The 15866-nt window shown below is 38.3% G+C and overlaps 1 protein-coding gene across 1 annotated transcript; it reads left to right on the top strand.

Moving 5' to 3' along the window:
* The first annotated feature begins 1692 nt into the window (after positions 1–1692).
* Positions 1693–15356, top strand: RPS7 (ribosomal protein S7). The gene is made up of 7 exons (XM_043989694.1): positions 1693–1770; positions 2138–2220; positions 3047–3118; positions 6197–6340; positions 7376–7440; positions 14156–14306; positions 15243–15356. The coding sequence occupies exons 2-7, from the start codon at positions 2146–2148 to the stop codon at positions 15318–15320; spliced, it is 585 nt and encodes a 194-aa protein (XP_043845629.1). The 5' UTR covers positions 1693–1770; positions 2138–2145; the 3' UTR covers positions 15321–15356.
* The last annotated feature ends 510 nt before the right edge of the window (positions 15357–15866 follow it).

Here is a 15866-nt window from a genome sequence, read left to right as displayed (position 1 = left end):
GGGGATTTTTTTTTCAGGTATGTTTTGGACTAGATGGCCATATTTTGATCAGCGACTTGGATAAAAGCACAAAAAGTAGGTAGGTAGGTAGGTAGGTAACAAGCATATATTAAGGGCTTACTATATGTATCAGGCAGCTAGCTGGCACAATGGATAGAGCTTGAAGGGCTTAGAGGCAGGAGGACCTGAGTTCAAATTTCACCCTCAGACACCTACAAGCTATATAATCCTTCACATGTCATTTATCCTGTGCCTTCAGTGAAGATAATAATAGCACCTACCTCTCAGGGTTGTTGTGAGGATCAAATGAGATCATTGTTGGAAAGTGCCTGGCTCATAGTGCTATATAATTGTTAGCTATTATTATTATTTGTAAAGAACTTAGTGCAGTGCCTAGCACATAGTAGGCTGTTTAAAAATGTTTTTGTTTCTTTCCTCCCCTTCACAGAATCTTTAATTTCTGTCTGAGCTCAGCTCAAGCAGGGAGGCGTTTCCTGGTTGTTTCTCCCCTCAACAACCCTCTCCTCTCTCTGGCAAAGCCTACAAGTGCTTCTCTACAACCTCCTTTCCTTTTTTTTTTTGGTTTTTGTGGGGTTTTTTGTGGGACAATGAGGGTTAAGTGACCTACCCAGGGTCACACAGCTAGTGTCAAGTGTCTAAGGCTGGATTTGAACTCAGGTCCTCTTGAATCCTGGTGCTTTATGCACAGCACCACCTAACTGCCCCTGTTTGTTTGGTTTTTGAACCTCCAGTCTTTCTATCAATTACCTTGTTTACTTTGAGAGTCCTGCATAGTATTTCCCTTTCCCTTTCAAGCTTCGATCCTGCATCTCTGACTGGCATTGGCCTTAGTAAACATCAGTGTTCTAGGTAGCTCCCTGAGAGTATGGGTTGCAAAGAATGCCCCAACCGGCATTCCTAGAGGGGTTTCCCTCTAATAGTGAAATTACAGGTCCAGTCCCTCTCCCTGTTGTTTTCACATACTTATGTTGTTTCCTTTCTAGTTTAGCATGATGCCTGGCACACATTGGGCACTTAATACATACTTGTACACTAACTGGATTCAAATCCTGGCTATGGAAGTCACTGCCCTTCTCTGTAAACGGAAAATTGGAGGAGATGATCTCTGAAGGTAGCTTTCAGTTCTAAGATCCTAGGATCTTTGGGCCTCAATTCCTTCGGTCTGTAGAATGGGTATAACAATTTTGCATTATTACTTCCCTCACAGGGTTATTGTCCTATACAAATGCGAATTGCTATTATATTTTTTTCTATTATCTTAACCGGTGAGCAGGCGGTTCAGAATCATCCGGCAGAGGTGGGAGAGGGGCTTAAAGAAGCAGAGCAGGAGACGGAACCTGAAGTCACGGCGTAGGAAGGAAAGACGGGAAAAAAATAAGGCAGAACACAAAAGGCAGAATCGAAGAGAGGGTGCTTAGGGATCCAACCCCAAGTGGTGCCCTGGGGGCTCCAGCTCGAAGGGTCACCATTTCCACGTAGGGTGAGCAAACCTCTTGGTCACACTTATGCGGAGAACGAAGAATAACACCTCTTTAGGTAGACCTTTTACTAAACTCGCATTCCCCGCCCACTGCCCCCAACCACTTCCGGTTCCCATTTAGGCATCTTAGACAGTTTCAGCGGTTCTCTTCCGGTTTTGTGCGCCAGTTCTCGTTCGCCCCGCCCCTCGCCCCGGTCCTCCTTCCTGTAGCCGAGATTTCTGGTGCTCTCGCGAGAGCTCTCCCTCTTCCTAGCCCGGCGCTCAGCGAGGTGGGTGAGCGATCTCCTGCTTCCCGGGCCTAAGTCTTCTCTCCCGGCTTTTACTTCCTCGAATACCGCTCCGAAGTCGGCGTTAAAGCGGCGGGGCCGTCTGCTGGGATGGGGATACTACAGATTACCCTCTCCGGGGCCGCGGATGGCCTTGCCGGGAGACTTTCCAGGCCGGTGGCTGCCCCGGAGGGGGTTGGTGGGGTGGGGGTTGGGCGCTCGCGCTCGGAGGAGCCGCGCCTCGCCCGCCTGGTGTCCCGCGTGGCGGCGTGGAGGGGAAGGGGCCCGGTCGTGCTCGGGCTCCGGGAGGGAAGGGGAAGGGAGAGGGACGCGCACAAGTTTTAAAGGCGCTCTGTGTTGTACTTTATAGGCGGTGCCATGTTCAGCTCCAGCGCCAAGATCGTGAAGCCCAATGGCGAGAAGCCAGACGAGTTCGAGTCTGGCATTTCACAGGTGCGTCTATTTGGGATCCCTGACTGGTGGCTCCCTTCCCCTCCCCAACTGAGTCCCTCTCCCCTTGGGGCATAGGGTGATAGGATATGGAGCTGGAAGTTTAGCCCTATTTACAGACCAAGAAACTCAGAAACAGGGGCCAAGTTCCCAAAGTTGGTAATAACAGCAGAGATCCGAACAGGCCTTGCGTCTCCCAGGATCTAGAACAGTGTAGTTCCTAGTAAGCAGTTAATACTTGTACCGATTCCAAATAGGAGAAAAAGGTTAGATCATAAGATTCAGATTGTCAAGTCTGCAAGCATTTAAACTCACAGGTACCAACTCACCGTGTTAAGTCCTGGGGTCATAAAGCCCATGCCCTCAAGGAATTCACAATCTAACGGGGACACAAGGTACAAATAAAAAACAGGATAGGTTGGCGACAGAGAACTGTGGGTGGTGGGTAAGGCTTCTTGCAGAATGTTTGAAGCTTAGATTTGAAGGAAAGGACCATGCAGATATAAAGCTCATTTTACAGATAAGGAAACTGATGCCCACAGAGAGGAAAAACTCCAGTAGGTAGTCTGGAGTGCTTGGGCCATCTAGTTCTATTTCCAAACTCAGTCTTAGCTGGTAATTAACAGGACACGTGGATCTAGTTTCAGTGGGGAAAGAGAACGGAAAGCTCTGAGGCATAATACCTTGACCCAAATTCTGCACGTATCAAATTTTTGCCCAGTTTATGATAGCTTTTTGGTGTCCTGGAAAGAGAGGGGATCGTTTTGCAGACTCTCCCACTTTGGAGCAAAACATTGAGATTTGTTTAATCATTTTCCATTTTTTTCAGGCTCTATTGGAGTTGGAGATGAACTCTGACTTAAAGGCTCAATTAAGAGAGCTGAATATCACAGCAGCTAAGGTAAAGAGACTCTTTAATTGTGGTTTTTGTTGTTTGGGGGTGTAGATGAATTGAGTATATACTTAGAAGTTTGCCACAAGGAGTAACTAGAGCTCTTCTTTTTTTGGTGAGGCAATTGGGGTTAAGTGACTTGCCCAGGGTCACACAGCTAGAAAGTGTTGTGTCTGAGGCTGGATTTGAACTCAGTCCTCCTGAATCCAGGGCTGGTGCTCCATCCACTGCGCCACCTAGCTGCCCCATGAGCTCTTTTTACTACCAAATCTTATAGGGTATAACTTACAAAAGATTTGTCAACATTTTTTCATCACAGAATAATAGAGCTATATTAGAAAGTAGGATGATCCAGATTCTTAGAAGTGGAGGATTGCTGCCGAAAACCTATTGTTTCTAGGAAGAAAATGTAAAATTCATTTTAATTGTCTATCTTGGTAAATCTCAGAGATACCTTTTAGTTTTTCTCAATTTTTTTGTTTTGTTTTTATATGAAAGTGTATTCTACCCGTGTTGGGTAAAATGGTAAAAAGGAGCTGGAAGAAAAGAGGGTTTTTGAGGGGGCCAATCAAAATGCATTCTCTCCTCTCTTCCACTTTGTAGACTGGAAAACTTAGGGATCATTTTTTGATTCCTTGGTTCCTCACCCCTCTCTATCCAATCCGTTGCCAAGGTTTGTTGATTTTACCTTTGTAACATCTCTCTTACAGTACCCCTTCTCTCCTTACACTGCCACTACCCTTGTGCAGGCCCATATCACCTTACACTTGGACCACTGTAATAGCTTGCTTGGTTGGTCTCCCTGTCACAAGTCTTTCCTCACTGCACTGCTCAGTAAACTCCAATGGCTTCTAGTCATTTTCAGGCTCAAACCTAAAATCCTATTTGTTGTTTAGAGCCCTTCGTGATATGACCCTTCCCCTGCCTTTGCAGTCCTTACACCTTACACCTCTCCCCAACATGTACTCTTCAATTCAGTGACACTGGCTTCCTTTCCCTACTCCGAGGCGTCCTTCTTGTCTGGAATGCTCTCCCTCTTAGCTTCTTCCTACAGGTTCCAGCTAAAATTGTACCTTCTATAAAGAAGTCTCTCTTGATCTCTCCTAATTCTTGTGTATTTCCTCTGTTTTAAATTTATTTCAAAAATTTATCCTGAACATAGTTTGTATGTTGTTGTTTGAATGTTATTTCACTTGATTAGACAGATCCTTGAGAACCGTGGGATGCCTTTTGCCTTTATATTTCTAGCACTTAGTTCAGTGCTTGGCATATCATAGGCACTTGCTTAATAAATGTTTATAAATATTTTGGGAAGAGAAAAATCTACAGTATATGTAGATCTAGCAATTTTACAACCACATAAAGCTATAACTGGTGGAATGTTGTGTGTTAAGTCTTCACTGATGTGGTTGAGACAGTTGGATTCAAAGATTTTTGGGTGAATCTACCAGACTTTGAAGGTTTGTCACATGTTAGTGGCAGAGAAAAAGTAGTATGGAAGCTTAAACATGTTGCCATAAAAATGAATGTCAGCATTAGAAGTGAGTTTAGAAATCTAGACCATGGGTTCCTTTTTTCAAAAACTATTTTTGTATTTAAGTTTAATAATGGTACTGCATCTAGAAACACTATTTTGAAACAGGTTACTAAAATATATAAAGCTTCATTCAGGCACTGCTAATCTGGGATTTTTGAAAGCTTCACCTAGTCTGGGCTGAGGTTCACTTTACTGTAAAGGGTAATGCACTAAGTAGAGAACATGACAATTTCAGAGAGAAAAATATTAAGAACTTCACATTTTATGCAAAAAAATATTAATTATAAGTTTATTATTGATTAAAATAGGATTTATATTAAGCAATAAAAAACAATTTTAAGTTATTTGGATTTACTTCTTGCATTTGTGTAATCAAACTTAATTCCTTTGAAAATGTAATTTCAGACTTAGACTAGTTCTTTCGTTTTCAACATTTGTTTATATAAGATTTCCAATTTCAAATTTTTCTCCCTCCCCTAGACCATGGGTTCTTAAGAGGGAGCTGTGAACTTAGATTGGGAGGGGGGGGAATTTTATTCTTCTTTGAAAACTGGGTTTTCTTTGTAACTGTGTTTTTAAATGCATTTAAAAATAGGAGAAAGTTGTTTTTGTTTTAAGATGAAGTGGGGGTAAATGGCTAGTCACTATGAACATATACTATTTTCCTGAAATAGTACCAATTCTACAATATATGAAAAGGGGCAATATTGATGGGTGTTAGACATAAACAAAAAGAAAATGGAATGATTGGTATTAGTTATGGAGAGGACATGACTAAAACCCTGATGACAACTTTTTCAGGTTAATGTGGTTAGTATCCCCATTTTACTGGTATAGAAAGGGTCAAGTGACTTGCTCATGGACATCACACAAGTAGTTTAAATGGAGGTCTCTTCAGACTCCAGGTCCAGCTCTCATAAATTGCAAAAATAGAGACCCATTTGTAAAGTTAATTTTCATTCATTACACAATGCACCAATACACCCACTATCCAATGATGTTGACATTTAAAAATTGTCATAGCATTATTTGTGATTTCAAAAATCTGGAAGCTACCAAAATGTCCATTGGGGGAATGGCTAAATAAATTGTGTGTTGATGTAAGGGAATAATATAGTGCAGTTCAGATAGACAAATGTAAGACATGAAGAAATATGGAAAGACTTTATGAAATAATGGCAAGTGAAGAAATTGGAAATTACATCAGTACATGCTGACTGACCATATGTGAGAGTAAAAGAGAATGAATAATAACTGGATGGGACTCTTGGAAGACTTAAAATGAGTAAAAAGGTTGAATGAAATGTATTTGTCTAAATGTAAATAGTTGCGATGGAAGTTTAGTTGACTATTAATATTTAATACTTTAAAAAGGAAATGGGTTTTTTCCCTTTTTAGTTCAGGTAGTACAGTTTGCCACTTAGGCAACTAATAGTTTTAATTTGAAAGCTGGTAAAAATGTATGGTGGAACAGTGTTTTACTATGCGGTGCTGGTTTTTTAAATCAAAGGAATTAGTTGGTAAAATAACTGCATTTTTTTCATTCCTAGGAAATTGAAGTTGGTGGTGGCAGAAAAGCCATCATCATTTTTGTTCCAGTTCCTCAGCTAAAATCTTTTCAGAAGATCCAAGTACGACTAGTTCGTGAATTGGAGAAAAAGTTCAGTGGCAAACATGTGGTCTTTATTGCTCAGGTAAACACCATTTCAGAGCTTCAAAACTTTTAGGGAGGTTGAGTTGGGGGTATAATAACAAAATGGGGCCATTTATAGCATGTGGGAGAAGTCATTCTGGTTTAGGGATGTGTAGGGGAAAGATATTTTGCACATTTGTGTTATCTGTGAAATATGATTAGTGTCTCAGATTTTTTCAAAAGTTCTTGAAGACATTTTAGACTATTTAGGGAATTAAGGGGCTACTCTTTGAAAATCACTGATCTTTGGATGGTGAAATTATTTAGGAAGATGATTCAATAGAAATGTGGTATGTTTTGAGCTTTGGTTTTCTTTTAACAAGTATTGTTTAAGTAGTAATAATTTAGCAATGACTAGGTGCTAAGGTTTAAAGGACATTTTTTAAAAAGAGACAAGAGCTGGCATTGGTTGGTCTAAATCACAGATGGAAGTAAAAATGAAAGTGGATGAGAGAATCCTATTTTGTATGGAACTTTCCCAAGAATATGGGAAAAAAATCATATTAGAGCCCTTGCCCTCAAGATACATACAAATGTGAAGTAACTGAAGAAAACATTTGTAATTAGTCATATTTTTGGATCAATATCTTAGAACTTGATATGGTTTAAGTAGAGTCAAGAAAGAGAAAATTTATTTAGACTTGTGATATGGGGGAGGGGTTGAGGCAGATTTAGTTGACTTGAACATTTTCCATAGTTCTTAGAATTTACTTGTCAGTGACTTTTTTTTTAACCAGCTATTTTCTGATAGTTTTTTTTTTTAATCTGGTAGGGAAAGATGGTTTGTGTTTTATGTTAGTTATGATAGTTTTCTCGCCACTGTGAAACTGCACTAAGGTGGGATTGCTCTGGATTTCTCTGGGATTTTCAAAATTCGTATTTCACAATATTTTAATTTCTTTGCTCTTTGAAACTCACTTATGCAAATATAGTACATGTATAATTAAAAAAATTAGGAGTCGATGGTAAGTAGAAAACCGATTTTTATAATAGATTTTGTTTCTTGAATAATTAAACACTATAATCTTTGTTACAGAGGAGAATTCTTCCTAAGCCAACAAGAAAAAGCCGTACAAAAAATAAGCAAAAGCGTCCCAGGAGGTGAGTATATCCTATTAGCTCATTAAGAGTCATACATCTGTAATATTTAACAAGACAGAAAGGGTAATTTGGCAGAGCCAAATTTATAGGCTTTGGAAAGGATATGGAGGAGATTTTACCCAGGACCATTTTAAGTAACATCTAGTTTAAGTACTGAGTATATTCATTTTCCATCTCCCTTTTCAGAAATTTGCTTGAGTAGAGCACAGTCTATAGTCATGTTATTTTTCAATTTAAAGGAAATTTAGAAAGACTTCTAAAATGTTCAAGTAGTAGTAATATGCTAAATGATTCTTTCTTTATCAGTATGGAGGTAATACCTTGAGTCAGGAGACCTAGATTTGATATTAATTTCACGGCCCTGGGAAAATCAGATTCTTAAAAAGAAGACTATTTTCCATGTTATTTACAAGTACTACAAAACATGCATCCTTTTTTATAAAGGAATGATGAAAGCTGGTACAGTTAGGGAAACAAGCATCATATAAATAATAGTATCGTAGGGATGGAAGGAATCTTCAAGATAACCTAATGTTATTAACTCATTTTTTTAAAAGGGGCAAATTGGGGTACAGGTAAACTTGCCTAGATAATAACATTTATGTAGCACTTTTGCAAAGACCATTAACACATAATACATCTTCATAACCAAGCTTGTGAGGTAAGGTTTTTCTTTTTCCAGATGAGGAAACTGAGGCTCCATTTGTCTTATTAAATCAGAGTTAGGGTTTGCTCCCACAAACACGTGACTCCAAGTGGACTCCCAAGTCCACTGCTCTTTCTATTGTCCTGTGGTGCCGAATTGAGCACTTTGGGAAGCAAGAGTGGGATTGACACAGTTGGAAGGAGTATGGTAGAGGGAGTGGGAAGGAACAAGGGAAATTAGTAAGAGTGAAAAGATTTCTGAGCAAGTCAGGGTTCAAGTGAGTTTATAGTATAAATTTGTAATTGACCTAGTCAAGCCTGGTTTTGTGGTTTCAGACCCTTTCTTCCCCCCTCCCCCCCACAACAATAGTTGGCAGGAACAAAAGATGGTGGGTGAACCACACTTGAGAACTGGCTTAGAAAGTTCAATGAAAGGTTAAAGGGGCAAGGTATTCTAAGGTAAGGTGCCAGAAAGTATCTTTAACTTTACAGTCATCACTAGATAGGGAAAATAGAGAGGAATTAGTGGAGACAGTTTAGGTTATGACTATAAAGAAAGTAAGGTATTAAGAGAAAATAAGTTTGGAGCTGGAAGAGAGAGAACTTGGAGGTCATCTTGTTTAATCCCTTATTTTAGACATGAGGAAGGGTAAGTGACTTAACCTAGTGAAAATCTGCTGTTAAAACTAATACTATTTGCATTGTTCCACACTTTTAAGGTGAGGTTATGTGTCTTAGTGGGAAAAGTCACTGCAGTTGAACCTCCTAAGAATTGTGAAGCATGGGCATTAGACAAATAACAGCAATGCATTTAAGTAAAGATTGTGTTGGGATTGGTTGGAGAAGAAAAACATCCAACTAAAGGTTAGTTTATTATCTAATGGTAAGGTTGCGTTACTGCGAATAACTTAAGAGAACTCAGCATTGAATTGAAGCTCAGTATTAAAGGGAAGTGTAGTTTTGTAAAGGCATTTGATTCTGTTTTATGCAGTGTTAGATTCACATGTTGAAATCAAAAGTGAATTGATCATGAAAACGAGAACAAGAAAATTCATATTTACTTTAGTTTTTTTTTTTTAATGGCCAGTTTTATATCTGTATGATGAAAATCATCAATGAGGTGAGATCAGAGCTAAAGTTACTGAGGTAACTCTTCTGTAGCAGGCAGATATGTATGTTCTAGAAAACCCAAATGTATTAAGGTGTGCTATGGTCCAGCAAAGTGTTGGACTAACCTCACTTTACTTGACCCAGAATTTTCTAATAGAACCTTTCATTATTGATGTTAGGAGACATGGATGAAAAGGAGTGCTTAATTTACTCTATTCCAAAAAGACATTTTAGCGAGGTAGGGTCATCTTGTTGTTCTAGTCATCCTATCCATCTTATCAGAATGGAAGTTAAAAGGAGATTTTGTTTTTCCCCCCTCGTGCATGAGCTTTTCCTATAAGAACTATACCACTCAAAACAAATGCTTTATCTCCTATTTTAGCTTTGTTTTAAAAGTGTTAGACTAGTTTTCTTTTGAATTAGATATGTAAGAAACCTAAAATATTTTAATGCTGTTTGGTAGTAACTGGTTCCTTTGAGTGATATTTGGTTGTAATTGGATCAATCAACAAGCACTATATTCCTGTGGCTGTGGTAGGCCCTGAGGATGGAATGACAAAAATATAAAACAGTCCATTCCTTCAGGAAACATCTACTAGAGGAAAAAACATGAGGACATAATATTTTATGAAAAGTAAATGGAAGATAAAATAACCAAGAGATGAGGAAGTGTCTTGTAGGTGGCTGCACTTAGGTAAGTTTGAAAGAAACTAGGGTTTCTGAGGAGTGGTGATAACGAAAAGGAACACATTTCAGGCTTGGACAGCTTGTGCAAAGACTAGATGCCTGGAGATGGGGTGTGGATAAGAAACGGCAAGAAGGCCAATTGATTGGAGAAGAGTACTTGTTTATGTAATAGTCCTGGAAAGGAAAACAGGAGTTTTGTTTTTATTCTAAAAGCAGTAAGGTGTCACTGGAGCTTTTTAAGCATTGCAGTAATGTAGTCAGAGCTTTGTACTTTGGGAATATCTTTTGAACAGGGAGGGCAGGGCAAGGAGGCCAACTTAGGCTTCTGCAGTAGTTTAGGTATAGGAAGTGATAGATGAGAATGGTGGTCATGTGACTAAAGAGAAGGGAAAGGATATGAGGCTTATAGTGGGGGTAGGATTGACAAGACTTTAGCAACTGATTGGATGTGTGAAGTAAGGAATCAAAGGTGACTTGAATTTGTGGAACTGACTAGCCATATTGGTGGGTATACCTGATAAATAAGGCAGATGAGTTCTGCTTTGGACATGTTGAATTTTATAATGCTTACTGAACATTTGGAAATGTCCAATGGGTAATTGACACAGGGATGGAGACTTAGAATGTGTGTGTGTTTATACAGAAGGTGATATATTTCCTCTTCTTCCCCCCCCCTCAGATTTGTCATTTGCCTAAAATTGATAATTGAACCCAATTCATTTTAGTGCAGGTTGAATAGGTAATGGGTAAATTCATGGTACACATTGCTGTTAACTTTGAGGTATACAAAATACATGGTTGGATAGTAGAGGGTTTGAGTAACATTTGGTCTTTGATCTAACTTAATTTGAACTGATTTCCAAATGGTGATCAAAGTGTTAAGGTATTAAAAAGGTTCATTCTGATAATAGTGTGTAACATGGGTTAGACATCGAGGGCTAGAATGCTAGTGAGAAATTGTAAAAAAAGATCCATCTAAACAAGGTGATTAAGTTTGGAATTGGAATGCCTATTTGTCTGGTCTTTGAGGTGAAGCAACTTCAAAGACCTAATCTTGTTAAAAATTTTCAAATGTTTCCCAGGCACATGTTCTTTGCACAGCACTGGGAAAACATTAAACTCTAAGCATCTATGTACAATTTGTTTTGTGCCATCCAACTTTACTTTTGGGGCCTTTGAAACATGACTTCAGGTTAATCTTGATGGTTTGATTTCTGTCGTGCTTATTTATGGGGGTTTGAAATTAGAAGCTATTTATCACTAGTGGTGTTAGACATCCAGGAATATATAATTTGAAATGTTGATTGAGAGCTTCTAGCATACACAAGTCTACATATTGTAGGGATCATATCAGGCAGAGGAAATGGAATTAAGGATGAGGTAGTGAGTAGTCTTGACAAGTAGGTTGAGATCTTATAATGGAACACTGAATAACAGGCTGAGAAGTTTGAATTTGTAGGTAATAGGGAACTGTTGAAAGTGTTTAAGCTAGAGAGTAATATGTGCTTTAGGAAGAGTAAGCAAAACGGGAAGGAGATATTAGAGGATAGAGGCCATAATATTTGGACTGTGAGGCAATGAAAGTCTAAATTAGGAAGACCTGATCTTGGTGATTTAAGTGGAAGGAATAAATGTGGCAAAGCTGTTTGGAGATAGATGAATGTGATAATAGGTTTAGGAGCCCCCCCCCCCTTTTTTTTTTTCGGGGCAGTGGGGGTTGCCCGGGGTCACACAGCTAGTGTCAAGTGTCCCGGAGGCTGGAGGAGTACTCAGGTACTCCTAAATCCAGGGCCGGTGCTTTATCCACTGAGCCACCTAGCTGCCCCTAGGAGCCTTTTTTAAAGTACATATTCCTAGAATCATAGATTTAAAATTGGAAGGGGTCTTTTGAAATCATCTAAGCCAACCACTTCATTGTAATAGGTGAGGAAACTAAGACCCAGAAATGAGTTTTTCGTGATTTGCCAGTCAATTAGTAATCAGACCAGTGTCCTTTGACTTCTTATCCCACAACATGATTCAGCATGACCATTATTAGGAGCCCAGGTAGTCATGCCCTTTTTTTTTTTTTCTAAATTGCTACTCTACATCTGGGAGTTTATAGGGAAGGATCAGATCATTTATCTGGCATGTTGAGTGGTAGGAATCTAGTAGCAATGTACAGAATCAGAAACTAGCTGTTTTTTTTCTTTTCCTTAAAAGTAATAAGCATTTTTATTTATAGTTTTGAATTCCAATTTTTATATCTCCTTCCCTCCCTCCCTGAGGCAAGCAGTCATATGGGTTATACATGTACAACATTAGTCATTTTGTACAAGAAAACTTGAGTAAAAGAAAAAATGTCTGTTCTTTCAATATCAGTTTTTTCTTTCGAGGTGGATAGTATGCTTCATTAGTCCTTTGGGATTGGATCACTGTATTGTTGAGAATAGTTAAAGTCATTCACAGTTCTTTATCAAACAGTATTTCTGTCTCTGTGCAGAGTGTTCTCCTGATTCTGCTCACTTCACTATACATCAGTTCATACAAGTCTTTCCAGGCCTTTCTGAAATCCTCCTGCTTGTCAATTCTTACAGCACAATAATATTCCATCACCATCATATACCACAGCTTATTTAGGCATTCCCTAGTTGATGGGCATTCCTTTGGTTTCCAGTTCTTAGCCACCTCAGCTGAAGTTTGAGGTATTAATTTTAGGAGAAAAAAAAGGAGATGGCATAAAACTGAAAAGACAGGGTTTGGAATCAGGAGCTAGGTTCAAATTCCTTTTTTTTTTTTTTTTTTGGTGAGGCAATTGGGGTTAAGTGACTTGCTCAGAGTCACACAGCTAGTAAGTGTTAAGTGTCTGAGGTCAGATTTGAACTCAGTTCCTCCTGACTCCAGGGCTAGTGCTCTATCCACTGTGCCACCTAGCTGCCCCTTTGGGTTCAAATTCTGCCTCACTAAACTTCTATGGGCCTCTATTTTTATGTAAAATAAGGATTTTGGAGTAATTGGCCTGTTTATAGCTCTAAATTTATGATCCTAAGTTAAATAGTATGAGGTTTTACCTCAGGGTCAAGGCTTAAGTAAATGTAGAAGGAGGCCTAATTTGCATCTAATTTACTGATTTGCATTTGTCCATTGCAACCCCACCCCCCCACCCCTCCAGTGAGGGTTAAGTGACTTGCCCATGGTCACATAGCTAGTGTCTAGTGTCTGAGGCCAGATTTGAACTTAGGTCCTTCTGAATTCAGGGCTGGTACTTTATGCACTTCCATCTAGCTGCCTCCTCAAACAACTTTCAAATAAAATATTAGATAGTGGTGTTTCTTTCCTCTTAAATACACTATCTGCTATAGGAAGGGAGTGAGAATTTGGTTGTATTCGTTGGAATCTTGGAAACATCCATCACTACTACTTCAACACCCTCTTATGGGATACAGTTTTATTGTTTATTGGTGTGGCATGCTTTTTGTGAGTTAAGTTTTATAATCTATAGTTTTCTGTTTAAATGTCAGTGGGTTTTGTTAGAGACTGTATGTTCTGAAAAAATTAATGGAGTATGAAATACTTGAACATGCCAAAGAAATTTTATAGGGTATTAAATGGGAAAGCCTCATATTCACTAGCATGCATGATGGTTCTATAAAATACATGGAGAAAACTTTGTCTTTATCAAATGTACTTTATCCATTAAATCTTATGGACTTATGGGTAAAGATATTTTTCATACAATTTAACTACCTTGAAAGTAAGACTTAAAATTACATTATGACAAATGAAGATATAAAATAACATGCATAAAATAACAATATACTATAGCTTTTTATTTATATAAAATATAGCTTTTCTCATTTATAAAGCTAGCATGTTGTAATGATGCAATCTGGCTTGTTGGGGTTTGTAGTGCTTGAGCCACATATAACTAAATATCACTAATATAAGTACTCAGTTCAATAATAAAAATCACAACTTCAGTTGCTGCAAACAAATAACTTTGTGGCCATACTGGTGATGAACCTTTCCAGAATTAGCTAGAGTGGTCTGTCTTTGGGTCTGTGCTTAAAGTGTTTACAGCTTAGCTTGCTAAAGTTTGTTTGATTGGTATAGCCAAGTACATAGTGTACCTGCACCTTAATGTTGAAATGATTGTATGATTGTTCCATTGGAAAAAACTGTGGTTCATCATTTAACAGTTTATAGCATATAAAGCAGTGTATAGATGTCAGTTTACCAAAAGGCTAAAGTTCAATTGACAATGTAACTGTTTTGTCTTTTTTTTTTTTTTAAGCCGTACTCTGACTGCTGTGCATGATGCAATCCTTGAAGACCTTGTCTTTCCAAGTGAAATTGTTGGCAAGAGAATCCGTGTGAAACTAGATGGCAGCAGGCTCATAAAGGTCCATTTGGATAAAGCACAGCAGAACAATGTGGAGCACAAGGTAATGTAGATAAATAATATTTGTTTGTAGTTTGACTTCATATTCACCTTTTAAGATAGCCTCATCTGTCCTTGGGTGTGAACTCTTTCTGCTTTAAGCAAAACTCTAAATCACTTCAGCTTACCTTGAACTGCTCATTTGATTTTCTCTGAATAGAAAATTGTTTTATTTTATAGTCTAGCTTTCATTTGTCTTAGGCACAGATTTGTGATATTTTTACCTCTTCTGTTTCTTGACAAAGGGTAGTAGGTTGCCCCCCCCCCTTTTTTTTTTTGCAGGGCAGTGGGGTTAAGTAACTTGACCAGGGTCACACATCTAGTGTCAAGTGTCTGAGACGATTTGAACTCAGGTCCTCCTGAATCCAGGGCCTGTGCTTTATCCACTGCGCCACCTAGCTACCCCATAGGTTGCTTTTTGAAAGGAGGCACTTAAAGAAGAGATTATTTTCATTGAAATATTGAATTTGAAACTTGAAGCCTTTTCCACTCTACTTGTCATTCATATTTTAAGGACATAATTTTTAGGATATGCTCTTGGCTTTTTGAAAGTAAAGGTCAACAGTAACCCTAAGAAGTAAAAACACAATTGTGTGATGGCAAGATGTCATTAGTGAGTACCTTGTCCAGTTTTACAAATGAAAGAATTAGGTGTAAATGTTTTAAGCTTGAGTTGCATATTAACACAAGACGTTTTTTAAAAATTCTCCAGTTTCAACACAGTTGACTTGTCATGGTTATGTCCATGTCTATAGGATCCTGTATAGTATTATAATGGGTTATAAGGTCTATTTCATAACAAATTTAATCTTCATTTGTTATACTCTTCAGGGAATTGTTCTCTATATTCCTCTAACTCAAATACAACTCACTTTTATAAAAGCATTCTTTGTTAAACTGTTGAAAATAATAAAAGTTGTCATTTTTTTCCCTTTTACAGGTAGAAACATTTTCTGGCGTTTATAAGAAGCTGACAGGCAAAGATGTTAATTTTGAATTCCCAGAGTTCCAGCTGTAGATGGATAAATGATTAAATAAAGTCCATTGTTCATAACCTTGTCTCAATTCACAATTGTTTCTCTAAAATTACACAAGCAGCAGCACAGTTATCTATATTAATAACCTCACATAGGTCATGAGACTGTATTCGAATTGCAGAACATAGTAATGATTGAAATTAAGTGTGATTTTTCTACATGAGAATTTTAAGTAGAAAGGTGATCCTGGGTCAAGTACCTTGAAGTACTCCTGCAGGAAAACTGGCAGTGTTTTTCAGAGCATTGGTATTTTTATTGGCATCAGGAGAATACAAATTAAGGATTCCAGGAACACTTGAAGCTAAGTCGGCAGTTTATGTAGTTTGCATCATGAGAAATGAGAGATGTGCAATTGAAGTGGATCTTAATCTGGTAGTGTTATTTGGTATCTTCAGATTAAAAGGGCCTATTATAATTATTGTAGTTAAAATCTATGCAACTTCTGCTAGGTCTCTTATTAGCAGTTAGCTTTGGGATGAGGGAACAGCTTTTAGAATAAAGTGTATCCTGAAACAAGTAACTTTTAA

This window comes from Dromiciops gliroides, chromosome 2 (genome assembly GCF_019393635.1).
Source record: "Dromiciops gliroides isolate mDroGli1 chromosome 2, mDroGli1.pri, whole genome shotgun sequence".
In the NCBI taxonomy this organism is placed as follows: Eukaryota; Metazoa; Chordata; class Mammalia; order Microbiotheria; family Microbiotheriidae; genus Dromiciops; species Dromiciops gliroides.
This window is presented reverse-complemented; position numbering and strand designations above follow the sequence as displayed.